We start from the raw sequence: 27,385 nt of genomic DNA, 5'->3' as shown, positions 1-27,385 counted from the left end.
ACGTTTACTTGCAGCATCACTGCTTGCTTCATTAACAAAATTCGCTGCTTAAACACATTGGCCAGAAAAACTTTTTATATACAAAGAGTCGGTTAAACCATCGACTCTTATATCATCATTTGGATTACAATACATTAATTAACATGATATCTATACCCAACATATGCAAGTGTTATGAAACTTATCTTACTTACTTCATCAATACAATAGAACAGTCTAAGGGAGTTTACCCCATTTTGGGTCCCTTACATTGATACTTTCATTTTTATCATGACATAACATACAAGAATGTGTTAAGTTAGTCAAGTTGTTTTAACCCTGAAATCAAGAGATGTTACAATAAGTATGTTAAAACGTGAGATATATTATACATAAAGTGAATTATCTCTATCTAATTTGAATTTTGTCTATACACAAAAATTTAAAATTAAATTTGTGACCAGATCCTTAAGAAATCAAAATCTCTTATCACTTAATTCAATCCATCATTGTAATAAAAAAATTAAAATAAAAAATTATTCTAAACACCGCCTCAGAAACAATTCTTAAGTATACTTTAAAAGAAAAGTAAGGGTAAAACTAATGCTAAAAAAATAACTTTTTATATTTTTAAGATATTAAATTCACAAATTTTAAAATTTTCTTATTAGTATGTTTAACAAGTATGAAGTATCCCAAAGATACCGTTTAACATTTTCCTAAAATAAAAATAAATCAATCCATCATTGATATCAAGTTACTATTTTTTCTTTTTATCAAATACCTAACGATAAAAATTTTACCTTAAGGTGAATAAGTGGGATACCAGATTCCTTATCAAGTTACTGCTGTATTTCTTTGTGCACAAGTTGTTTTTTTTTTCTTTGTGCACAAGTTACTACTGTATTTAACTAGGTTAAATATTAATCTGTGAGATGAATGAAATATTTAGTCTAGTCTAGTCTAGTTCAAATATTGAATTAAGAAATTTTTCAAAAAACAAGTTGAATGAGAAATAGGAGCACCACTAAAAATCAATCGACGAGGGAAAATCCAAAAAAAAAATAAAACCCATCGAATTTTTCACCCTCAACGCGCGTACACAACACGAACTCCAAAACCCAACAACGTGTCACACACGTTCAACTACACAGCGCGTGTCAATTTCTCACCTCGTATAACAAAGACTTCCACTAACGTGCGCATACAAAGTTACAAACTCTTAACGTGTACACTACCCATTTATATTGTGTTCTGAACCTTAACCTACGTTTTCTCCCTCGCACGAACGCACGCACGCACCCTTTCATCTCATCTCAGTGTTCGTTCTCACTCTTTTTCCTTCGTTCGTTCATCAATGGCTCAAAACTCAACTTCCGATACTCGTCTCAACGCTAACTCTGCTTCTCCATTGCAGATCTCCAAAGGTTTTAACCTCGAAATAATTCTCCATCATTATTATCTCGTTTTTCAATTAAACCCTAGCTCCTCTTATCAACTTCGGGTTTTGTTTTTATTATAACCGTAATGCGGTTCATTTTGCGTTTTCAGTTTTTTTAGGGTTTTGGATTTTTTTACATCGATGAATTTGTCGTTACTCAAGGGTTTACACGCTGCATTTCGCTCTTTTGTTTTCATTTTTTTCTTCTTATGTGGTGCATTTGTTGCAATTTTGAGTTCCGCAATTTTGCGGCTTTGAAGTGCAGTGATTGTCACTGCTTTTGGAATTTTTAATTTTTTTTTAAGATACTTGGTAGATTTCGCCGCTCAGAACTTTGGATTGTAATTTGGGGATGTTAGTTTTTTATGACTGAAATTGGTAAATATTTGGTATTTTGTGTTATTTCAGTGTTTGCTTGCCAAAGTAATGAAAAAAAAAGTATCTTGAGGCTGATTATAGTGTCACTACTGTTTTCTTGTTTTGTTTTTTATTTATTTTTTAATTTTTTTTTGAAGAAACTTGGTAGATTTCACTGCTTAGAAATTTAGATTGTAATCTGGGGATGTTAGTTTCTTATGATTGGAATCGGAAAACATTTTGATGGGAAAACTGCGTTGGCTTGCCAAATAATGAATAAAAACATTATCTTGGTACATTTTGTGAGTATTACAGTGTTTGCTTGCCAAAGTAATGAAGAAAACATTATCTTGAGGCTGATTATAGTGTCAGTACTGTTTTTTGTTTTGTTTTTTAGTTTATTGAAGATACTTGGTAGAGTTCACTACTTAGAAATTTAGATTGTAATTTGGGCATGTTAGTTTCTTATGATTGGAATTGAAAACATTTTGAATTTTGAGCTATAACTGCGTTGGCTTGCCAAATAATGAAAAAAAACATTATCTTGGTACATTTTTATCTTTCTAGGTGTTGCTCAACCGTTTAGTTTTTTTTAGCAAGTTGTATTTTTGGATTACAGGTGAACAACTAGTGAAACTAATTTAATTATTGTGATTTCTCAAATGTATTTGGATGGGGTTTCCATGAAATGTCTGATATATTGATGTGTTTTGTGCTTCTTTTTATCTACATGTCAATTCCTTTTTGTGCATGCCTTAATTATTATTAGGCATTGCTGCATTTTTCATGTTGTAAGTGTCCAAGGTCTCCACATAATAAACATCTATTGAACCAGCTGATTTTAGCTGCTTACTGCTAGAAACGATCAATGCATAATTTCTATCATACTGTGGTTAGGGGTGTCTGTTAGAATTAGAACAGAAGAGCGGGCATTTATGTTATGTCAATTGTTGAAAGGTTTTTTCCTTCATGGGATGATTAAGTGCGTGATAAACTCTGTTCTAACTTTTGGGTTTTTCTTCATGGCATTTAATTGCATTATTAGGTTTTTCATGCTTCATATGTCCTGTCTTCTCTCGCTGAAATAGTTGTTAATAGCTACTGATTTTTTTTTTTATTAACTGAAATTTCTCTCCCTTTTGTACAGATGTCCAAGGCTCTGACAATCCGATTCCACTTTCACCACAATGGCTTCTGTCAAAGCCAGGGGAGAATAAATCTGGAACAGGACCTATGGTTTGTATCAACTACTTCTGGATGCTTTTTTTTTGTCTGTTTATAATTTTGTGGAATGTTTTTCTGTGAATTAGATTTTAGTGCAGCCATAACATCCCAAATTTTTTTATACCCGATTCTAAATTTTTAGCTTGTCCTTTTCCTTATCTATCTCTTCTGATTCAGGAAAACCATGTGATCTCAAATCCATCACATGGCAGTCGCTCAGAGACTGTTAAGATATCTGGTGATGGAGAGGATGCACAGAAGAGAAAGGACGTCTTTAGGCCATCTATGTTTGACTCAGAAAGTGGACGTCGTGATCGTTGGCGTGATGAAGAGAGAGACACTGAGAGAGACACCAAGTCCTCCTCCATACGTAAGGATCGTTGGAGGGATGGGGACAAAGACCTAGGTGATTCTCGGAAGGTGGATCGATGGGGAGAAAATCCAGCTCCAAAGAACTTAGGAGAACCACGTCGTGCTCCATCTGATAGTCATAGATGGAATGATTCAGGAAACCGGGAAGGTAACTTTGATCAGCGGCGTGAGAGCAAGTGGAACTCACGCTGGGGTCCTAATGATAAGGATCCCGAAGGTCTTCGTGAAAAATGGAGTGATTCAGGAAAAGATGGTGATATACATCTGGATAAAGGTTTGTCTCATGGGAAGGATGAGAAGGACGGAGATCACATTCGACCATGGAGGCCTAACTTTGCACAAAACCGTGGAAGGGTAGAGCCTCCTCATTCCCAAAGCACACCACCCCACAAACAAGGCTCTACATTTTCCTATGGCCGTGGTCGTGGGGAGAATACACCTCCACCAGTCTTCAGTCCTGGACACGGCCGTGGTGTCTCTGGTGGTAGCTCTTTGAATAGCACATATCCTGGAACTGCATTAGACAAAGTAGAGAGTGGACATGAAGAAAATTGCCCCTTCAGATATAACAGGACAAGGTTGCTTGATGTGTACAGAGTTACTAATATGGGCAGAAATAGAAAACTTGTTGATGATTTTGTGCAGGTTCCGAGTCTTACACAGGATGAACCATTGGAGCCTCTTGCTCTTATGACACCAAGTTCCGAGGAACTGGTACACAGTCTCTTTGTTAATATTTTAGTGGATGGCAATGTTTTTTTTTTCTTGTGGTTTAATATATTGTTTTTTCTATTTTAACAGTCTGTCTTAAATGGTATTGACAAAGGAGAGATAATTAGTAGTAGTGCACCTCAAGTGACGAAAGATGGAAGGGGTTCGACAGATTTTACTCATACTAGACGTATGAAGCCTGGAACCACTCCTCTTCAAGGTACACTTGGGATATATGCTTATAGATAGTTTCTGGTGTTGAATAACTTTCTGTGTTGAATAACTTTCTGAAATCATTGTTATCAATTGCGAAAAATAGCAATCTGATCAAATTCTGCCATGCCGCGCCACTATTTGACAATACTTGATCATAAAATAATAGGGGTTTGTCCAATTTCTGCTATGTTATAGGGGTTATAGCACCATTATAGCTGTTAATTTCAGAGATTATGGTCATGGCTTAAGTTTCAGTGTTGTTGAATTGTTGCCACAGAGCAGTAATGACATGGTGGATTGTGTGCCATCTTCCGTAGGGACGTAGGGTACAACGCCTGCTATATCCGTTACGTTTATGCTATGGCTGCAACACCATATTTATGCTGCAGATTTTTCACTACTGCCATAATCCCCCATTGATTATACTGTTAAATTGTTAATTTGAATTGCTCAAAGTTATAGTCATTTATAGCTGCCTAACTAATTTGAAAAGATACAGGTATCTTAGTATATCCTCCAAAATGTTAAAAATTAAGGCATGACTGATGATTATATAACCTTGGAATTAGGTTTTTTTCATATCATCAAACGATATCTCAGTTATCTCTATCTTAATTTCATCAAAGGTGTAATTTATTTTATTATAGTGCAAACTGAGAAAACCTCAATTTTTAAGATAAATAAGTAGGTCTGATGGGTTTGTTTACATTCCTCAAACAAGCTTAGCTTAGTTCATGAATTTCCGTCTACTTTTTCTCTCTCCTATTTCTACCATGTTTTAGTGTTTTACTACATTATTATTATTATTATTATTATTATTATTATTATTATTATTATTATTATTATCAAGTTGATACTGATTCTTTTCTTCCTCATCTATGCGTGTAAATCAAGTAAAACTCAGCCTAATGTGTGCTATAATGTTTTTGGCATTTTTTATGTATAATTTCCTTTTTCTGCACATACTGTTTAGTTTTTATAACAACTTTTATGCACAGATAGAGGTGAAGATGGAGGTTCTTACAAAGTTGCCGATGAGTTATCCAGTAATAGAGATCCCTCCTTTGAAGGAAATAGTTCTCTTCATTCTGGTGCTGCATGGCGAGCCAATAGCAGAGATGAACCTAGTGATGTTAGACTAAGGAAATCAGATGAGAGTTCACACCACCCAAAAGATACTCAAAGTCAATGGGAAAGTAAATTGGGTTTTGTATCTGAGTCCAAAGAAGTAGGTAAGTGGAGCGCTAGTGAAGATCCCGTTGTTAAAAGGCAGCTATCTGGTGCTTTGGAAAGTGAACTTGGAACCAGAAGAGTTCCTCCGACTGCTCCAGAGGAGTTATCTCTTTTGTATAAAGATCCTAAGGGTCTAATCCAAGGCCCATTTAAAGGAATTGATATTATTGGATGGTTTGAGGCTGGATATTTTGGTATTGATTTACCTGTTCGTCTGGAAAATTCAGCAGCTGACTCATCTTGGTTTTCTCTTGGTGATGTCATGCCACATTTACGAGCTAAAGCCCGGCCACCACCAGGATTTTCTGCACCACAACCTGAATTGGCAGATATAACTGGCCGCCAAAATCCTGCTACATTTGGAAATGCTGTCACTGGCTTGAGTGAGGTTGAGATGTTGAAAAGTGATTCTAGACATTGGCAGGGTCCTGAAACCGGAGTTGAAAATAGGTATCTGGAGTCACTCATGTCTGGTAACAGGAGCAGTCCTACAATTAACAACCTGGCATTATCAGAAGGTTCTTATCTGCTATGTTTAGTTATTTCCATTTCTTTTGATTATTTAGATGTAATTTATTTCCATTTATTTTATTTATTACCTGTTATCTTTAATTCATTTGAACGTGGTTTGACAATTATGTTATATGCTATCAGGTTTTCAAGGGTTTGCTGGAAATAATTCTGGCAATCTGGGCCCATCGGGAATAGGCAATCTGGGCCCATCGGGAATAGATAGTGGAAACAACATTTACTTGCTTGCCAAGCGGATGGAACTTGAACGCCAGATGTCCTTACCCAATTCATATCCATATTGGCCAGGGCAGGATGCAGCATCCCTTGCTCCAAAATCAGATGTCCCAGATCTGCATTCAAAGCTCCTGTCTTCAGTGAGTGACAATTCGCGTCAACCACAGTCCCAAAGTTCTGAGTGGTTGTCGATAATCCAAGGATTATCTGACAGGACATCTGCAGGCATAAATAATGGCACTGCTGGATGGCCAAATAATCCCTTACAAGGTGGAATGGATCTCCTTCAGAATAAAATTGACCCACGACATGATCAGAATTTCCCTCAAATGCCATTTGGAATTCAACAACAAAGGCTGACACCACAAAATCAGTTGTCTTTAAGCAATTTATTGGCTCAAACTGCGGATAGCCCAGCCAGTTCTTTGACAGCAGAGAAGCTACTATCTTCCGGTTTATCACAAGATCCACAAATATTGAATCTGTTGCAACAGCAATACTTGTTGCAGTTGCATTCTCAAGCAGCTGCTTCAGCACCACAGCTGCCACTGTTAGATAAACTCCTGTTGCTGAAGCAGCAGCAGAAGCAGGAGGAGCAGCAGCTGCTCTTGCGGCAACAACAGCAACAACTGCTTTCCAAAATGTTGCAGGACCAACAGTCTACCCAGCTTTTTGGCAATTCATCTTATGGACAGTTGCAAAGTGCATTACCAATGGGAAATTTGCGTGTGGATCCTTCTCAACTTCAACCCCCACAAGAGATTTTTCCCATGAGCTCCCAGATGCCAATTCCTAGTGTACACAATGACCTTAGTACCGACTCTATGAATTTGCATCTTAAAGTCAGCCAAGACACAAGTTATACAGTTAACAGTAAAGCTTCAACTATGCGTCTGCCTCACCAGTTATTTGGGGATACTGTTCCTCAGAATAACTGGGCTCCTACTCTTGCTGAGCAAATTAATGAGAATAATAAAAAGGAAATTGCAGCTCCTCATGTTGAGAGTTCACTTGTGCCTGACCTGAACAGATCCAAAGAGGAACCCCACACTGTGCAGGATTCTGTTTTTGACCACAGTGCTAAGTCATTGGATCAGCTTCAGGACAGCGCCTTGAAACCTGACAATGGTGTGATACAAGCAATTTCTATGCCTTCTATACATTTACAGAGTGATGCACCTGCTGTTGATAAATCTTCAGTAGGATCTCGTGAGGTTGAGTTACCCCCAGCAAGTCGTGGTTCAGATGCGAAGATCAAATCAGATATTGCACATCAAGAGCAGCTGGCTGGAATAGACAGCTCCAATGCTGTGCATGTTGAAACACATGAACCCAAAAAGGCTACTGAGAAGAAATCTAAGAAGCAAAAATCTAGCAAACAATCTTCTGACCAATCAAAGGGATTGCTAAAAAACACAACTTTGCAGCCATCAAAGCGGTCAGAAGTTGAAATCCCAATTTATAATGAGTTGGGGGGAACAAACAAAGATCAGATTGAAGAAACTGATGCCCCGGAGACAGCTGAATATCATGAAACAGTCTTTGCGGACGATTCTAAGGCAGTTTTTTCTGTTTCTACACACAATGCCGAAGTTCCTGCTGGACGAGCTTGGAAACCGGCTCCAAGTGTCAAGGCAAAGTCTTTATTAGAAATTCAACAGGAAGAACAGAGAAAGGCACGGACAGAAACACTTGTATCTGATGTTACTTCTTCTGTCAATTCCATGAGTCTGTCAACGCCTTGGGCTGGGGTTGTGTCGTATCCAGACTCTGTTAAGGTATCTAGTGAAAGTCGCGGAGGAGACAATGCAGGAACACCTGTTAATTCTCAAATTTCTCAGAATCTGAAGAGCAAAAGAAGTCCGCTGCATGATCTATTAGCTGAAGAAGTTTTGAAGAAATCTAATGAAAAAGAAGTGGAGGTTCCAGATAGCACATTGGCTTCGCATGATATGGCCGTGCATTCAGAATCAATAGATGGTAGTAACTTCATTGAGGCAAAAGATACTAAAAGAAGTCGCAAGAAGTCAGGAAAATCAAAGGGTTCCGGAGTTAAAGCCCCAGTTCCAGTTACGTCTGCTGAAGTGACCATATCTTCAAGCCCAATTGAAAAAGGTAAAAGTTCCCGATCTGCACTACAGGAAAAAGAATTGCCTTCAATCCCTGCAGGACCCTCTCTGGGAGACTTTGTTCTTTGGAAAGGAGAGCGAGAGCAACCTAATGCTTCTCCTTCTCCGGCATGGTCTACTGATTCTGGTAGGGTTCCTAAACCGACTTCTTTAAGGGACATTCTAAAGGAGCAGGAGAAAAAAGTTTCTTCTGCAGTTCCTGCGAGCCCAGTGCCTACGCCTCAGAAATCCCAGCCTGCCCAAGCTAATTGGAGTAGTACTTCTTCACGGTCAATTTCAGCTTCATCTCCATCTAAAGCCGCCTCTCCACTTCCAATAAACTCCCATGCTTCAAATCAATCAAAATATAAAGGGGATGATGACTTGTTCTGGGGTCCAATTGAACCATCTAAGCAAGAAACTAAGCAGTATGACTTCTGTCTCTCTGATGTTTTATCAATTTAATGCATGTTTGGTTTTGATTATTTTTTACACAATTTTCCAAATACAACTTTATGCATGTTTGGTTTTTAAACCTCCTCAATATTTATCCACCAACTTTTCAAAAGCAAAATAAGTTTCCAAATACATCTTTATTATTATTATTATTATTATTATTATTATTATTATTATTATTATTATTATTATTATTATTATTATTATTATTATTATTATCATTATTATTATTAGTTTTCTGTATGCTGCACATTAATTGCAGCGCACAATGTAATTCATCCAATAGAAGAGCTCAATGAAAAGTTGACTGCTATGAGTGTTTCCCATACTTTACTGAAATTGTTGGGTTTTGTTGCATCTGTTGATTAAACATGTATGTATAGCATACATGCAATCAAATTTTGCTCCGTATCACATAATCAGATGCAACTAGTTGAGTAAAGAACATGATTGATTGGCTATAAAATAGGTTCTATTCTTTCTTTTTTTTAATCTTGGGTTATATCCTTTGTAGCAAGGTTTTTTTTAAGTGGTTGCTAGCAAAAGGCTTTCTAATTGGCTGCTAGCAAAAGGCTTTCTAATTGGTAGCTAGCAAAAGGCTTTCTAATTGGCTGCTAGCAAAATGCTTATAAACTTTATATCTTGGGTTCCCAAATTTTGTTGTTAATTTACTTTAGAGAAGCCAAATCCAAAATCTAAATGTAGATGGCTGATCATTGTTAGTTTTGTTGTAAGCAGATCAGATTTCCCTCAGCTGGCTAGCCAAGGAAGCTGGGGATCCAAAAATGTACCCGTGAAAGGTAACTCATCGGGATTATTAGCCCGGCAGAAATCAGCAAGTGGCAAACCAACTGACCGACCTCTATCATCATCACCTGCCTCTTCTCAATCGGCGCTGAAACTGAAAAATGATGCCATGACCAAGCATTCTGGTAAAAAAAAAGATACATTGCTTCCACGTTTGTATTTCCATATAGTTGTGTCCTTTTATTTGATCCACTTAACTGGATCAATTGATGATTCTCTAAAAATACTGATCCATGTTCTTTAAATTTTCAGAGGCCATGGGCTTCAGAGATTGGTGTGAGAATGAGTGTGTCAGGCTTATTGGGACAAAAGGTACTTGTACCATTTCAGTTTTTTGTTGCCATTAATTTGGAAATTGAAAATTAAATATTTATGGGCTTATGATATATGACGGTGTGTATGTTTTTGCGATGTTCAAATATGATGCCATGGTTTAATTTGAGACTATGATGTATGTTTGTTTATTATTATCATTTGCATAATCCTCCCAGAGCTGATAGGTTTATGGTTTAGAGCATGTTATTCTTTATGCATTATTAAATGCTTTCAACTTTTTTGGTGGTTATGGCAGATACAAGTTTCCTTGAATTTTGCTTGAAGCAATCCAGATCAGAAGCTGAGACGCTTCTTAAAGAAAACCTTGGATCATTTGACCCTGACCATCAATTCATTGATAAATTCCTCAATTACAAGGAGATGTTACCATCAGATGTGTTGGACATAGCTTTCCAGAGTAAGCATGGTAAGAAAGTTAACGGACTTGGCGCTGCTGCCATTGCATCAGCTAATGCAGATATACAGGATGTGGACCACACTGAAGGATCTTCCAAAGGAGGTGGAAAGAAGAAAGGCAAAAAGGGGAAAAAGGTTAGCCCTTTAGTTTTGGGATTTAATGTTGTGAGTAATCGGATCATGATGGGTGAGATCCAGACTGTAGAAGATTAAGAGTAATTTAAGATCAATGCAGAAGGTTGTTGTGGTAGATGTACATACATTTTGGTCGCAAACTGTAAATGCCTTTGTTGGACTTGGGATTTTTATTTATTTCCTACACAGACTCTAGCAGCATTTTGACCAACATAACCAATTTTGTTCCCTTGATTTAGTTAATTTAGTTGCTTTGACGATTCGTCATGATAAGACTGTCATATTTGTCGTAATTCAATTTAATGTTCATTTTATAAGTATCACTTGTGCAAGGAGTACTCTTCCCGAATAACGATATTGAGATTTCAACTATGCATATAAATGATCTTACTTGCTGAATCAAAGTTCAAACCATAGAGTCCTTGTGTAGTTTGTAACTACGGGATCTTCTATAAATCATTACAAGCCTTGGCTAATTATTCAGAAGCATTATGGTGACAACATTTGAGCAGGCAGTCCCCTACCAATGTCAAAATTGCAGTCTCCATATTTGAGCTGGTTGTGTATTAACATTGCTGATGTTGATTTTCTCTTTTGTTTTTCTTTTATTTAAAATCTATTTTAAAATGAGCTTTATAACTTGTTTTTAAAAGGGATTTTATAAAATTGAGTTCGCAAAAATATTTTAAAACTCAATTCAAACTACCACTTTCTTGTGCTTTTTTGCTACCTTCAAACTCAAGCTTAACCACTTAAACTCTAATTATATTTTTATATTATGTTTTTATTTAAAATTTATTTGTTTGCTTCATTAATACATATTTTTACGTCCAAGAATTGGCACTAGATTGGGAGAGCCTTGTTTTCACGTCCTTGAATCGTTGTTATGTCCATGCTATTTCCATAATCATTAGACTCTTTAACCTCTAAAAGACTATCCTATGCACAAGAAGTGCAAAGCAGTATAAGTTTTTCAAACTCCACATTCACATTATAAAGCAAATTCATTTCTCTCCACTAAAATTCGATCTCTATGATTAGATTTTAAATCAATATCAACCAAGATACGAGCAAAGTGACCTTGCATACGGCAAACACCAATATATGAAAAACAAACTCAGCCACCTTTCCCCACAGAAATCATAAACCAAGAAGAGGTTGTTCTCCAAATCTTTAAGATTCATACAAAATATATACACATTTGGGCAAAGTAAATATTCCACATGAAGATTGTTTTCAAATGAAGCAACCCCCTCAAGGTACTCCTCTTCAGTAGTTTTAATAGATACCCTTAACGCATGGTTTAGGCAATTGAGATATTAGAATAGGGCAAGAGTTGCTCTTTCATGCACATCCTATGTCCAATCTCATAAGTTACAACCCTTGGTAATGCAAATTTAAATTCCTTTCAAATATTGATCCATCCAACTCATTTTAATTGTTTACAAATGATTCTTAAAAAATCACTGACTTTTTTTATTTACATTTTTTTTTTGGTACAAAACATTTTATATTGGCTCATTTGGTCAGACTTGGATTAGCCACAATAACCATCTGACGTAGTTACTAGTTACTCCTCTCAATCATCCGATTTAGATCAACATTTGAGATTGTATCTCTTACCACTAAACTATTCAATTAATAGCCCATTTCAACAATCATGAAATTCAATTTTAACATAAAAAAGAAATCATTGCTTACAAAAAAAAAATCATACAAGTCAAAATAATTTGTCTTTTTACAACGTGCAGCATCAAATAATAACTGTACAAATTGTTTCTATGGCGAAAGAAAAAAATTGTTTGAAGGGGGTTCTACTGCTTGATATTCCCTTGAGAGCTGCATGCACTCTCATAATTGGATCATCTCTTAAACTTTGTCATCTTCTAGTTTTAAGCGTGGAACAATATTCATTGATTGAAGTTCCTGAAATTTTGAAATAAATATACTAAAGTAAGTCTTATTTGACCATTCATAAAGGTAAAATACATCTTCAATTATTCTAAACTAACATCATAATGACTGTTACAATATCTAATCCAAATTAACATGACTGTTACAATTATAATAAGATATTATAATTTCCAACACATTACCTGAATCAAGAGTTTGCATCCATATGGCATCTTCACGGTAGAAACCTGGTCTCCATTCTTGCAAGATGAACACATACCAATTTTCAACTTATGGTTGTAATATCCTAACAATCCACATGCTCCACAGACCTGTGTAAAAACGGAAACTAACATCAGCTACTATAAAATTTAAGAACAGTCACGAAAGCAAATTTAAATGAAGTTTCAATTGTTTACAACTTGAAACTCATGATTTTTTAAAGTGTTTTTTCATGTCTCATATCACATCAGATATACCATTGAAAATATTTGGTCGATACCACTAAAAATTCCAAAGCAGAAGGAAGTTGTTCTTAAGAGACGAGAACGTTTGAGAAGAAAAACATTTGGAATGTCATGGCATTACCAACTGGGAAGAAAACTATGGCCTGTAAGTGGTGTTCACTGTGATTGGCCCTTACACTAACCGGGTATGAAAAATGTTTACTTCAATAGTGACCTTGAAGAAGTCTACATTGATGGTCTCCCATGCTTTGACGATAAATTTGGGTCAGATTTGCAAATTGGAGAAGTCTCTCTATGGCCTTAAATAGTCTTTGAGGGTATGGTTTAAAACATTTACGCTGTCAGTAAAGAAGAAGGATACACCCAAGGGCAAACAGAACACACCTTTGTTCACAAAATTTGGCTCTGCCTCCAACGGGATGATGATTATCCTAATGTTCTATGCTCATTATATCATCCTTAATGGAGATAATGTGATAGAGATGGAGAGGCTTAGAAGAACTTGGTAGCAAGAGAGTGAGATCAAACATTTGGTGCTGCTAAATTGTAGTTTCCCAATTGAAGTACATTCTTAATATGGGACAAATTGCAGGATTAATGTGACAAATATGCTCTTCAAGGAATTGACATCAACTGTGATTCTCCTATTTAAAGAGTGCATTACCTGTGATGTTATATAAAATAAACAGAAATTGGTGCAAAAAGACGTGTGTAACATTAATTTGAAATTTCAAGATTTTTACCTGAACTTCATAAGGATCACTGGATAGCATGAGTCGCTCAAAAATCAACATACTAGCACCGTATGCAATTAAGCAATCACGTTCCATTTCTCCAACTCGTTGACCTAAAAATATAAGAAAAAATTGATGTTAAACTTAATCTTTAACCCTGTCAAAAAAGAAATTAACAAAATAGCAGAAAATAGAAATCATTTTACACCGTGTAATAAATTCAAAAACAAATCAAAAGCATAAATTGAACACCTCCATTTCTAGCTCTCCCTTCTGTAGGCTGTCTAGTCATCATGGTACGAGGGCCCACACCACGAGCATGCATCTTATCGATAACCTGAACATCAACAGAGATTTTGTTTGTGCTGTTTATTGATATGAATACGGCCCATACCACTAAGATGAAAATAACTTTCCCATACTAAAAACAATATTTCACCATATTAATGCACATAAAGTGTAAAAGGACTCTAAATATTTTTAAAATGACCATGCTTTGCATTGAAACATCAAAAAACATAAAACTAAGTCCATTCTTAATAAAATGATTTCAAACTCACCATATGCTTTAATTTCTGGTAGTATATTGGCCCCATGAAAATATATGCTTGTAATGGGCAACCCGTAATACCTAAAAATTAAAAGATGAACCACAACACCTCTTAGATCGATAAATAGAAAAAGCAATACCATATTGTTGGAGTATTACTCAAATTTTGAATTGTCAATCGAAAATAAGAAAGTGCTGTTCAAAGGATGTCTTTTTAAGAAAAGTTTTTCATCTTGGCTAGAAATGGAGGTGTTCAATTTATGCTTTTGATTTGTTTTTGAATTTATTACACGGTGTAAAATGATTTCTATTTTCTGCTATTTTGTTAATTTCTATATTTAAATGATGTTTATGGTAAAAGTTCTATTTTCTGCTAAAAATATAAGGTAGATTTAGCACTTCGATTCAATAGTTTGGTAAAATAAGGAGTGATGAAGACCACTCTCGATTTACTTATACTTAGTTGTAACTTGTATACATTGACAACATTGTCGTTACGAGCAGTGATCACCAAGGGATTGCCCAAGTAAAACATTAAAACAAAACATCTAGAAGGTGAATTCCTTTGGGGGAAGAGAGGTGATGTAATCCTGTAATTTCCTAAAGTAAGCATGAAATGGAAATTCAAGAGTTTGTGAAATGAAAACCTGAATAAATGAAGTCTTTCCCACCGTAGTTGAAGCCGTGTTTCACAAGAGTTTCACTGCCAGAGCAAGAAAACCATGAGAACACTAATATAGATAAACCATAAAAAATTCAGTAGAGAGAAACATGATACCTTATCGTTTCAACATTGTCAGCATGACCACTTGCTTCCCCAAAAGCACTGCCGTAATGAAATCTACCACATGAAACCCCTGCTTTTCCTCCAAGAAGCTCTATCATCTTTCCAACTGTCATTCGACTGATGCCATGAAAAATATTAGTTTTAGCACGGACTCTTGTTAGGGCCCAAAAACATGAAAAAACAAGTAACTATTTCATCTACATCTAATTTGTCACACTTGGAAAAAGGAGTTAGGAAAACCATCGAGTTATTTCCTATGGTCCCAAATTTTCAATGCTTAATTTTTTTAGGAGTTCGATCTTTGACGGTGCATATAGAAAAACACCTTCCGGGAGAGATCAACCACTTAAATGAATCTTTGTTATCTCAAGGGATTGGTCTCTTCAATCATTATAATAAAAAATAGTATAACACTATTAGTGCACAACTATTGGGCTATAGGTTATAGTAAAGCCATTGATCATAGAGTAAAGCTATTAGCCTATGAACGAAGTATCCATAAAGGCTAAAAAATAGGAGTGGGATCTATTATTTTAAAATTAGAATGATGTGATTGAGAAAACAAAGGAGCATCTGGAGTAAACATAAACAAATTATTTCAATTAGTTAGCGAAAATGAGGGGTTCCTGTAATGTTTGCACATATAACTAGTGAGAATGATATGTATTACCTTGGAAACCCATGAGGGTTCATAATCAGATCTGGACAAATGCCTTTCTCAGAAAATGGAAAGTCTTCCTGCTGGACAATTGTTCCACAGACACCTTTCTGCCCATGTCTGCTACTGAATTTATCACCAAGCTAAGGTAACAAATATAGCAAGAGAAATTAATCAGCTACTTCAACCCAAGAACACAATGGGTAAAAAAATCAAAATAATCCAAACAAGACTTTACCTCAGGCCTCCGAGTGTGACGGGTTAGAACTTTGATACACATGTTGCCATCCTTATCATTGCAAAGAGCTACCTTATCAACTACTTCACCTCCGTAACATTTATTGAATGTTTGCTCAGTGGAACGATATGCAATGGAAGATACGCTATTCCGCGTCTCAATTGGTGATTGCTTGTTGATATAAATGTGATTTGGGCTAATAATTTCGCCAGGAGCAGCAATCCCATCATCATCAAGTATCTAGACGAAACAAGAAAACAAGGACAAAAAGTATTACTTACCTGAGAACAGGAACTGACTTAGGGATTAGACAATGTACTTAACCTCATCGATAAAGTCAGACTATACAAGGAAATGGGGAAAATAACAGATAAAAAACTTTACAAAGAAAACCGGAAACTAGTAAATAAAGGAAAGCAGGATGCTAGGATATAAGGAATCTCTGCAATTATAAAGGTCTGTGTCCCTGTTAGAATTAGTTTCCAACAAAGAAAAGTATGATTTCCTAACATAAAATATGTCTGTATAAATTCACAAGTGCTTATAGAAAAGCCAGACAAATAAGCTTCTGAAAAAATTTAAAGTGCATAAGCTGAAAAGTTCGATGACTAGTTGTTTGAAAACCTCCTTAATTGCAGCACACCACTAGCCGCCTTAATTGAAGCTATTTTGTGCTACCTTCATTGTGATGAAGGCTGTGACGGACATGTTCAATTCCACATTGTTTAGATATGAGACCTAAGTAGTGCTTATAAGCTGGTTTTATGGGAAATACAGTAATAGCACCCATCAATCAAATCCGTATGATTGAGATATATTTCTTGATATACTAAAGATGCAAATAAGGAAACAATATACACAGTTTCTGACATTTCTTTTGTGTGTGTGTGTGTGAGTACACATTCCTTTTAAAAAGCATAAGAAATGTTCAAATTAAATTCAAACAAAATTCTGTAACATCAAATAAAAATTAATTACTATGTGGACTGAAGTCACATCACCTGCATACGACCCGCAGTGTCTCGAGCTCTATTTGGTCCTATTATTCGATCTGCTGTGCCATTCGGATACCGTTGTCTGACGGCAGTATACCTAAACATTCAAAAGCATCATGCTTGACATTGCTACCTTAAAAACATATTGATGAAATACATGTGGCAACCAGAGAAGTGAAATCACTAAATAAAATTGCATACCTTTTCATAAATATGCAGCGACCAAAGCCTCGATCAAGAGATGACTTGTTCATGACAATTGCATCCTCGATATCATAACCACTGTAGCTCATTACGGCTACAGTGGCATTCTGACCTGCTCCAAGCTTATCATATCCAACCTAAAAGACTACAGATTAATAAGAGCCATCGACTCGGTGAGAAATAAAACAATGGAAATATTACTAACCAGCTCAATTGATTTAGTTGTCACCAAAGGTCGTTGAGGATAAACCAGTAGATAAAGTAAGGTGTCCATCCGCCGGTGCTAAAAAAACCAAATTTCAACCTCATCAGTACACATGGAATATGGAAGTTTATCTACCAGAACAACCAAAAAAAATAGTGCAGCAATTACTCAACACACAAATGCAAGAAGAAATACAGTTACAAGTCATCAGGTATTGGAAAAAATCCAAAGCCCATATTGAAAAGTTATAAAGAGTGGCCCTCCTTACCCTACAAGTCGGTTTTGTAAGGATGAGTTAGATTCAAAATAAAAACCTAAAATTGTATTAGAGCCTATCAGTTTGGGCCACCCACCAAATTATCCATGCACCATACTCGATAGTGTTAGACTTTAGTGGATGTATTAGTAAAAACCCATGTCCTACATTGAAAAATGATAAGGCCTGAAAAGTTTTAGGCCTAATCGAAAAACTTAATATCAAGTCCTCGTGTAAACTATTTTTCTTAGACATTCATTTCTAAACTTGCACCTGACTGCAAAAGCTATTAGGTTACTAACATTACATGATTGTTAGTAACACGGTGAACTTCAGCATGTCGTTCCCAAAAGAGACCGTGTGATTCAGGTATATTTCAAAAACAATATTCTCAGACATGAACTTATATGTATGTATCTAATTCCATACACACACTAAAGAATAAAGCTATTTAAAATTGAAGGTCAGAAATATTTGGAAAATATTTTCATCAAGTTTGAAGGTCATTCAATCGTAGTGTTTAAGTTACATAAACAACAAACTATTTACTTACCTGGTTATATGCTATATTTCCCATAGCTTGCTTTCCCATTGCACACTACAGTGAACATACCAAAAGTTATTTCAGGTGCGGAAGTGAACACCATCTATTCATACAAGTGCAATATCTAAGTTACCGCTGTAAACCCAAAGGGGAGCAAAGAGGGATAACCTGATAAGTGTTTCTGGGAGATTGATTATGATGAGGGTATGGAATTAGCCCTGCACAAACTCCTAAGATAGTAAAAGGCTCAATCTCAATATGTGTAGTTTCTAATGTCGTCTTTCCTTCATATAAAGCAATCTATAAAAAAATAGGCAGGTGACTGGTTGTTAGGAATAAGATTTCAAATAGTTGAAATCTGTCAGACAACCAGTGTGACCAACTCATCTTATTAGCATTGCAGGATGAGAACGATCCTCTACAGTCGCTTACGGTGATCACCGAAGTTCTCATCGCAGAACCGTTAATCACGCTCTGATCACATGGTCATGATTCATCCACCAGATTTATGCTCTGGTCTCCTTAGAAATTAAGGACACCAGTAGAACGATCCTATAGAACAGATCCCGTTCAAGTAAGGAATAAGATTTCAAATATATCAAAAGAAAAAAAAAATCAAAAACAAAAGAAGCTAGATGTAATTAGAACAAAACGCACCAAAGCATTGTTTTGCTCGTTAACATCAAGATACTCAACCAAGCCATTAAGTAAAAAATCATTAAATGTGCACACACCATCCTGAAAGCACATTTGAGTTAATATTCTCATAAACAGCTTCAATTCTCTATTTTCAAGATAAAAACATCGATATGATTACCTTTAACTCTTTCATATGATGATCTTTGACTCTTGATATTCCCTTGTCAGCAATGACAAGAGGACGGCAAACTCTACCACCATCAGAAGCTATGTAAACACAACACTGAAAACATGTTTTTGTCCATTAATACTGGTTTCAAATCACACCCTTCTAACATTACAATTAGTAAAGATTTTGAACTAACAGATTGCTCCTGACAATGGAAATCAATTGTTGTATATATAGGGTAGAATTGCACATGTAAATATTATTAGGAGAATATTGTAATTATCAGCATTGCTGTATGCACTATTTCCTTAGCTCTTGATTTAGCATTTAATAAGAATCTTATTAATATGAATATATAGACCAATTATAAGATTGGTCTATATATTCATATTAAAACTTGTATACTTGAACTCATTCAATAATATTCAAAGTTTCGCTCTCGGCAATAAAACTAGAGTGAAATAGTATATTATTGGCTTTCAATCTGCATGAATACAAAACTCAAATTTAAAGAATTTAAATAACAATACTTACAAACACAAATACTACTACCATATTTTTAAATATGAAACATCCACCAAATAAGAGAATCCACCAACCAAAAAAAATTATTGAACCAGAAAACGGGAAAATAGTATGAAGTATGAAACAGTAAGAAAAAAGGGTAAGCGAATAAACTGCAAAAGAAATATTCACCTGCTTTTCATTGACATAGACACTCACAAACGCACCAACTCGACAAGCTCTCCGCAACTTTCTCAATGCAGTAGCAAAACGCTTGAACAATAAAATGTTAAGGTTTAGAATATATGAGATAATTATGAATGCATATTTGAATATGATATAGATAATAAATAAATGTGATAAAAAGCAGACCAATACCTGTGGTCTCCTATGCTTGCCAAGGATAGAACCATTAAAAATGACAAGAAAGGAATCGGGTGTATGAAGCTCTTCTCCAGAGATATGTTCCATGTCTTCAACACCCAAAGTATAGCACTGTAATAGAAATAATATAAAAACGCAAAAAATATGTAAAACACCTAAAGGATAAAAAGTTGTCTTGCAACTTAAAGGTTTGTCATGTATTGTTTTGTCCAGTGCTTATCCTTTTCATTGTGACTAAGTTATTGGTGTTCTATACAGTCATTCTACAAAACAAAGTCGTTTCCTTGTAGATTACATAACAATGCCATAATTCCCAAATTTGTTCTATAGGTGTTCAATTATTCAATGAACCTAAAACGTAAATTTTGCTTAGAATATGTCACGGAGGGATTATGAGTACACAAGCAAGTCATTACAAGCTATGGTAGCTAATCACAGCTAATCCTACTAATAAAAATAAATTGCAATATATCTTCATCTAGCGACATCAAACACACAAAACAAAACATACCAGGGAAATCAGGGGGGGCTCCTCTTCATCAGTAGTGACATGAGTCATCAAAGCCAGATTCTTTACTAGTCCGCAAGATTCACCTTCAGGAGTATCACAGGGACAAAGCATGCCCCACTATATGAAAGAAGATTTAGAAAGGAAGGTATAAGTTCATAAATAAATAAATAAATAAATAAATACTTATTCTTAATTTAGAATAAGGCCTAAGCAACATAAGAGTACAACAAAAGAAAGAATAAAGCCTTTAGGGTCAGCTACAAGGACCAAACAATATCACCATGTTCTATCCGAAAAAAACAATGTAACATAAGAATGATATATCAAGAAGGTTCCCAACTGGGTTGCCGCTTACCTGGCTAGGCTGCAATGCTCTAGGGCCACTTACTTTCCTGGACTTCTCAAACTGTGGTTTAACTCTTGTCATTTGGCCCAAAACACTTATAAATGATAATCTTTGTAGCACCTGTAAAAATAATCCATTAGAAGAAATATCAGGAAATAGAAACGAAATATTGGAAAGGGAAACAATACTCAACCTGTGTCACTCCACTCTTGTGCATCTTGAACCTTTTTATGTCAAAATTACCAGTCGATAGAGTCCTTTCCAGACCAAGAGAGATATGATCTTTCTCGATAAGCTATGATCACACCCAAAGAAACTATGTAAATTGAAATCCAGAGATACTAAGATCATGTTGGATTAACAAACCAACGACACCAAAAGTGAACACATAAGAATAAGATGATGAAACAAGCCACATTTGAAAGATTTGACGTTGATGAAAATAAGAGTAACATGAATAAATAAATTTACAGTTCTGTATAAATTTTGGAGTTTCCCAAAAAAACACCACTATATCAAGATCAGAAACTTGCAAGTAAATCGCATTCCATATGCTTTTGAAAATTTTATCTGTGTTGAGGCACGTATTACTTGTATCAAACAACAGTATATTTGCAATTGATGCATGTTGTAATTGGTAGACAATCAAATATTCGAAACAGAATTGTCAGTAACTTTTGGGTTTTTTATGAGGAACAACTTTAACAAGACACAGGATGAAAATCCTGTGCATAATAATAAGAAAAAATAAAATAAATTAAAGAATCATCTTGGACAGAAAAGTCCAAATAAATATGAGGAAAATGACATGGAAAGAGAATTAAACAAAAGGAACTCCTAAAGAGGGACCAGCGAGAGACTTCTGGACAACTTAACCCAGATTGGATTTGTTTTAAGAATGCTTTGATTTCATTCATATGATAATTCATTAAAAAAAATTAAGAGAGCATACCCTAGAGATGTCAAACTTATTAGCCTTGGCTGGCTTCAATTCTTTGTCTGCCATTTTCTTAACTTCAGTTGTCATCGACTTAAAAAGATCCTAAAAGAGAAACAAGGATAACTTATGCAATGAAAAATGTGCAAAATATATTTGCAGAAGTTAGATGAATATTAAACTAAACAAGAATATTACCTCAAAAAGAAGAGATATTAACTGGCCAGATAACTCCAATCGCTTGTTCCCCACATAATCCTATGAGTTGAAAGAAGCAGTTAGCCGATAGTAGCTATCGCTCAATTCCCACACATGTATGTATACACAAAATTTTACACATACAGAGTACATATATGCATGTATGTATCAGTGTTGTCAATCATATAGCGGAAAATAGCGGTTTGCTCAAATTTTGCTATGCTATAGCACCATGGTGGCTGTAATCAAGAAAGTATAACAGTCTAGGATTGTCATTTTGATAGGGCTAGATACCCTATCAGTTACACACTACATAAATGTGTGCGACTCAATTTTCATTCCAACACCTCTTTTGAACCATTTTAAAGTTTCTATCAATAGTGATAGTGATTGTGATAGGCTATAACCAAAATTTATGGCTGTTAAGTAAAGTGACATTCGCAAGATCTTTTCAAATCACAAGTTTGACTATTACTATCTTATTCTTCATACATGGCCTTAGTCCCTTCTTCCAGTAACCTAAGATCACAAGTTAAAAAGAAGATATTACCTTATCATCCATTGCATCCTTATTTAGAATTGCATTCATTATGCGTCTGATCATAACAGCAACATATATACACTTCGGCCGGAAATTATCTCCGTGCACCTAACGACAACATAAGAAGCAGTTAATCAGACCAAACTTAACACAGCTAAGGAAAGTTACATGCACTACAATAGAATGAAATCAAGTTATACAATGACGAAACTTTCACAAAAAGATACACCCTCAAAACTCAAAATATACTTATGATTCGAAGATAACTTACCGGTACATTTGCAAGAAATACATCTCTTAGGATAGTAAATGCTTTTCCTTCCTACATAAAAGGTTCAAATAACAAGTCAGAAAATTGTTGAGGAAAAAAAAACTACCAAAATAAATAATCTCATGACATGGAGAGAGAGAGAGAGAGAGAGAGAGAGAGAGAGAGAGAGTGTGTGAAACCTCAGGATTGGAAACCTCATGATTTGAAACCTCTTCGGCTTGCATGTTTGAGAACATGGGTTGTTTCGTTGCCTGATATGCACACTGCACACACGTCATTAGCAATAAATTAGAAGGTAGATAAATATATATAATTCAAGTGAGAAATTATTAAAACATATTTTAAATTAAAAAAACTAATATAATTAATTGATACTTTGATAGTATAAAATAAAATATAAATTAAATTCAAGTAAGAAGGTAGATAAATATTTTAGTAATTTTATCATCAATTTTTAATATACATATCATATTTAATAGTTGAGCTAATTCTAACATGCACAAGTTTTATAGAATGTCCGACTCAAAGACAAAATATTGAAATTCGATAAATTTTGTGAACGGGAATAATAACAACTCACCTTTGAAATTGAATCAAGGTACGCCAATGCATTGGCTTGTGTAGATACACCACATTTTGTACATTCCTGATTAGATGGCAAAACATATTTAACAGATCAGAGATAGCATAAATAATAATAAGCACTTAGCTTAAGCTCTCCAAAATAGCCGAGTGGATGAGATAGTATAAGTAGTTAATTCTAATGCGTTCATAGCCGAATTTACATGGCAATTACCTCAAAGGATGGCAAAAGTAGTGAAGTGTAACGAGGATCTCTTCCAATCAATTGTGCAACTTCTTGATCGCTCTCCATCCCCATAGCTTTCATTACAACCATAAGAGGAACCTAATCATCCAAATTATAATGTAATCAAAGGGCTAAAGGTGAATAAAACAGAATGAAAAAAGGCCAAGTGAAAACCTTTTTCCTAAATTGATTCAATTCTAACCACAGCTTCTCCCTTTCCATCACAATCGTAGTTTTTGTTTTTATTATCTCCGTGCTGCTTGTAACAGATGCAGTAATACTGAAAGCCAAAACAGGAACCAAAATATACTTTAAAATAATAATACGAAATTGAACATCGGTAATCAAACATCGAGGGTTAAATGCACAACCACATACATAGCTAACAATATTTTACTAGACGGCTTTTCAGATAGAGAAAAGAAAACTCATTAGAGAACCTTATGATTATTCTGAAAAAACTCCAATATCTAATGTGAGAGAAAAACATCCAAATGCACTCTTACTTGCTTACCAAGTAAGGAAAGGACAAAAATAATAAATGTATGCATGTCGATATGTATATGCATAATAAAAAGATGAAGAATAAGCCTTCATCACACCAGAAAGAATTACTTACTTTTTTTTCTTGTCAGTGTCTATAATTATTCTATTCTTTGAAAGTTGTTCTTGTATCAAAATCACCTGAAACAGATTCATGGGATTATTTTGTAAATAAAATAATTGAAAACTATCTTAAAGAAAGATAAAAGGAGCCATATTTAAATAAGAAAAACAGAAGATTCTATCAAGGATTCTTTGGTAGAACACCTGATTTCACGCAACTTTAACAAGTCCATGAAAAATGTGTATCAGTTTATTCTTGTAATGATTATCAATTATTTCTGACACTATTATTGGAATTGTTTTTTATACCCAAGTTAATAGGTCTTGAACAGATTAAATAACATGTAACATCTCTTAACATCAAGAAGTATTTAGAATCACAATATCACCTTTTCGGTTCCTTTGATTATAAAATATCCTCCAGGATCAAGGGGACACTCGCCTAATCAAAGAAAAACTGAGGTAAGAATTTTTTTGACTAAGATTTTATTTAAAGAATGAGAAATGCAAAAGATTGAAAAAACAGTTAAATGAATAAAACGAACCAAGTTTTGCAAGCTCAGCTTCATCTCTCTTATCCAAAACACAACAACAACTCCGCAACATAATAGGCAATCTTCCAATAATTATATCGGACTGCAGGAAAAAATTGTTGCAGTTATAAAATATATATTTGTCAAAACTCGGATAATATTAATAATAATAATACTAGTAATAATAATAATAATAGGGGTCAATTACCGCTTTTCTTATTTTTAGGTCATCAGGGCTTCCCTGAGAGTATTCAATATCAACATATATCGGAGCCGCGTACCTTTTTATTAGACAAAATGAAGCATAATTCACAACATGTTAGGAACAACAAAAACGAGTAACATTTGGTCTGGATACAACTTCCAATTAGTAGAATAAGTAAACTAAACAAAATTGAAACGTCCATAGAACTTAACAGGCAAATTAAGATAATACTTTTGATCATTTTTAGAATTATATCAATATCCCAACATTATCCAATTTAAAACATTAGATCATTATGCTAAGGGTAAAGATTCCTACGTGCGATCAGATAGTCGGCATGTCTGTGGGCTGATAATATCAGTAATACCATCCGTTGTTATTGACGGTTTACCAATTTTGACATTCAAAAACCTGCAGAAATAGGTCATGTTGTACATTAGCACAACAGTAAAATAACTTTACAAACATTCAAATAAACACAACACAGTCGTAATAAAACCTAGCATAGGATAGGACATAATCCATACCTTAGATATATATGCGGGTAATAAGTAGCTTGAATACGATCATTCGCACGAACAATTTTCTTGATATCAGTTTTAACAAAATAGTTAAAAGAATCCAAATGTTGCTTCACCAACCCTCTAACCTAAAAAATTGAATTCAGTGAGAATCATCAGTTAGTGAAAACTATTCATTCATTGGTATCATTATTATCTCTAAAATCATTATGATGCAAACAACAGTGCTGAAAACGAGTTAGTTACCTTGAGGAACTCGGGAATAAGTTGAAACTTGTCAACAGCAGATTTGTTAGGAACATTTTGAAACTCTTTATCCATGATAGAATCTGTAAAAACATTTCCCTTAGTTGAACAGAATTGCCCTTATATGATTTCTTCAAATTCAATCTATGTTGTTGTAATGTTCTCAAAATTAAAAGGATATTAATCAGAAGCATTCATTATCATTCCCTACAAAAACACTCAAAAAAATGTGGAAGATTTCTCAAATTTTCGTTCTAGTTTGGTCCCCCCAAAGCCCTCCCCTCCCCTCCCCTCCAAACTAGTAGTAAACAAGGCCTTAAAGTGTGTTTGGATGAGGGTGAGGTAATGAATTCAAATGATTTCTCTCTGCAGAATTTACAGAGAAAATTTTGAATTCCCAAAAAAAATTACATTACATCACAATATTCCCTCATTCAAACACATTCTTAAGAATCCATATTCTCTTTAAACTTGTGCATTATACTTTTTAAACATCGATTTTTTTTTTATATTATTAAATGCAAGTTACTAATTTTAGATACTCCCACCGTGACAATACATAAGCAAAATTCATTTTTATAAGTTCATTGCATAACTAATGTATCTGATTATATCTAGTTTTAGAAAGATGAATTTTGCTTAAGGGAGTACCTTAACACGTGCCCTTAGAGCATTTATATCTTAGAAATAGTCACAGAATATAAATCATAGGAACCAAACAAACAACAGCAAAATCTTTTTTTTTTTTAGGAAATGAATTCATGAACATATCACAGAAAAAGTACAATAATTTGAGCATTTACATCATCTACATAAATATTTAAAAAGACGAGTTTTACAACAGCAAAATCTAACATATAAAACAAACAATAGCAACAGCAAAAGCAAAATCTAACATAACATAAACAGCATTAACAACATAGTAAAAAAATTAATAAAATCAGAACATAAACAAAAACAAAAATACATTATTGAACTTAAGAAAACAACAAGAATGCACAATTGATTATTGAACAGCACAAAAATAGTAAGATATGAACGTAATTAGAGAAGGAGAAAAAGGAGAGACGTGATCAGAAAAGACTCACTGAGACAGTGCCGAAGCAAGATTGTGGTGGCCGGACACGACTCAGAACGCGGCGGCGAGGATGGGGAGAAGGCGCGTGCGTGGGAATATTAACCTTTGTATATAATTGTTTTTAGGTCTAAACAATGTATTACCAATAGCTCAGTTGGTAGTTCTGTTGTGTTTTATATAGAGGTACCGGGTTCGAAACCGTACTTGTCTACTTATTAACCACAAATTAATTTTTATTGTTCCTATTAATAATTTTGATCTCAATGTTTTCTTTTTTTCTTTTTTTTTTTTGACTTTCAAATGTTTTCTTAATTTTGATCTCCATGTTTTCTTTCACCAAATATTTTATTTTTGGAACATTCACCAAATATATTTTTAGATACGTTTTACTATTCATATTTATAATATTATAACAATTTCTCATAATTATTTTGTAAATTTTGAAGTGTTGATCAACAATGAATTGATTCACCCAAAAGCACTTAGATGAGATAGCGCGGGTCTCTTTTAGCTTAACCAAGGTCCTGAGTTTGATCTCTGTCTTGGACATGCAGCAGTGTTAAAGCTTTTAGTGAGTGTTTGCCACTCATTTGGGTCCCACAAGGTTCGATGGATTAGTCTCTGCAGTTGTGCGCAGAGGATACCCGGTTTACACCAAAACAATGAATTGGTTCAAGTGGTAAAGATCTTGGTCGCTTAAGCATGTGGCTGGAGGTTGGATTCATGGCTCATGGGCAGTAAAAATATTTGGTTACCCACTTTGTGTGCCCCACATGTTCTCTGATAGAGACATCGGTAACTGCGGTGGAAACTTCATACTAATATCATGGTAACCATTT

At 34.8% G+C, this 27,385-nt stretch overlaps 2 protein-coding genes and 1 non-coding gene across 5 annotated transcripts; 1 reads left to right on the top strand and 2 right to left on the bottom strand.

Annotated features, from left to right (window-relative positions):
* Window positions 1–1,183: 1,183 nt before the first annotated feature.
* On the top strand, window positions 1,184–10,838 carry LOC123886324 (protein ESSENTIAL FOR POTEXVIRUS ACCUMULATION 1). Its single transcript, XM_045935654.1, has 9 exons — window positions 1,184–1,406; window positions 2,925–3,013; window positions 3,179–4,087; window positions 4,175–4,304; window positions 5,299–6,051; window positions 6,188–8,816; window positions 9,583–9,776; window positions 9,904–9,963; window positions 10,223–10,838. The coding sequence occupies exons 1-9, from the start codon at window positions 1,337–1,339 to the stop codon at window positions 10,594–10,596; spliced, it is 5,208 nt and encodes a 1,735-aa protein (XP_045791610.1). The 5' UTR covers window positions 1,184–1,336; the 3' UTR covers window positions 10,597–10,838.
* A 1,320-nt stretch (window positions 10,839–12,158) lies between these two features.
* LOC123886310 (DNA-directed RNA polymerase III subunit 2-like) lies at window positions 12,159–26,679 on the bottom strand. Of its 3 annotated transcripts, XM_045935640.1 has the most exons (37): window positions 26,557–26,679; window positions 25,469–25,551; window positions 25,229–25,350; window positions 25,020–25,112; window positions 24,705–24,777; window positions 24,509–24,599; window positions 24,353–24,405; window positions 23,977–24,041; window positions 23,532–23,637; window positions 23,346–23,456; window positions 23,130–23,195; window positions 22,729–22,812; window positions 22,550–22,600; window positions 22,288–22,386; window positions 21,738–21,797; window positions 21,555–21,644; window positions 20,796–20,897; window positions 20,612–20,722; window positions 20,257–20,373; window positions 19,740–19,856; window positions 19,554–19,634; window positions 18,867–18,971; window positions 18,707–18,787; window positions 18,218–18,349; window positions 18,059–18,103; window positions 17,250–17,327; window positions 17,042–17,181; window positions 16,847–16,937; window positions 15,846–16,085; window positions 15,620–15,750; window positions 14,941–15,066; window positions 14,810–14,865; window positions 14,173–14,243; window positions 13,865–13,949; window positions 13,622–13,725; window positions 12,615–12,743; window positions 12,159–12,444 (listed from the first exon to the last, which is right to left on the bottom strand). In XM_045935640.1, the coding sequence occupies exons 2-37, from the start codon at window positions 25,541–25,543 to the stop codon at window positions 12,388–12,390; spliced, it is 3,438 nt and encodes a 1,145-aa protein (XP_045791596.1). In that variant the 5' UTR covers window positions 25,544–25,551; window positions 26,557–26,679; the 3' UTR covers window positions 12,159–12,387. The 3 variants fall into 3 exon arrangements, with proteins under 3 accessions (XP_045791596.1, XP_045791598.1, XP_045791602.1); XM_045935642.1 differs by lacking the exon at window positions 26,557–26,679 and having other exon boundaries at window positions 22,744–22,812; window positions 25,469–26,491; XM_045935646.1 differs by lacking the exons at window positions 12,159–12,444; window positions 12,615–12,743; window positions 26,557–26,679 and adding an exon at window positions 13,299–13,522 and having other exon boundaries at window positions 25,469–26,492.
* On the bottom strand, window positions 18,405–18,632 carry LOC123903466. The gene has a single exon (XR_006808037.1). It is a non-coding gene; the product is annotated as a small nucleolar RNA U3 (small nucleolar RNA).
* Window positions 26,680–27,385: the final 706 nt, after the last annotated feature.

The sequence above is a fragment of the Trifolium pratense genome, linkage group LG1, assembly GCF_020283565.1.
Source record: "Trifolium pratense cultivar HEN17-A07 linkage group LG1, ARS_RC_1.1, whole genome shotgun sequence".
NCBI lineage: Eukaryota > Viridiplantae > Streptophyta > Magnoliopsida > Fabales > Fabaceae > Trifolium > Trifolium pratense.
Note: the sequence above shows the minus strand (reverse complement) of the source record. Positions and strands in the feature narration are given on the sequence as shown.

Coding starts and splice junctions, on each gene's coding strand:
- LOC123886324 (XM_045935654.1), top strand. CDS start 1,337: ATGGCTCAAAACTCAACTTCCGATACTCGTCTCAACGCTAACTCTGCT. Junction 6,052..6,187: donor CAACCTGGCATTATCAGAAG/GTTCTTATCTGC, acceptor ATATGCTATCAG/GTTTTCAAGGGTTTGCTGGA. Junction 9,777..9,903: donor TGCCATGACCAAGCATTCTG/GTAAAAAAAAAG, acceptor TTAAATTTTCAG/AGGCCATGGGCTTCAGAGAT.
- LOC123886310 (XM_045935640.1), bottom strand. CDS start 25,543: ATGGATAAAGAGTTTCAAAATGTTCCTAACAAATCTGCTGTTGACAAG. Junction 20,374..20,611: donor GAGCATTGCAGCCTAGCCAG/GTAAGCGGCAAC, acceptor TCTTTCATATAG/TGGGGCATGCTTTGTCCCTG. Junction 13,726..13,864: donor AGGGAGAGCTAGAAATGGAG/GTGTTCAATTTA, acceptor TTATATTTTTAG/GTCAACGAGTTGGAGAAATG.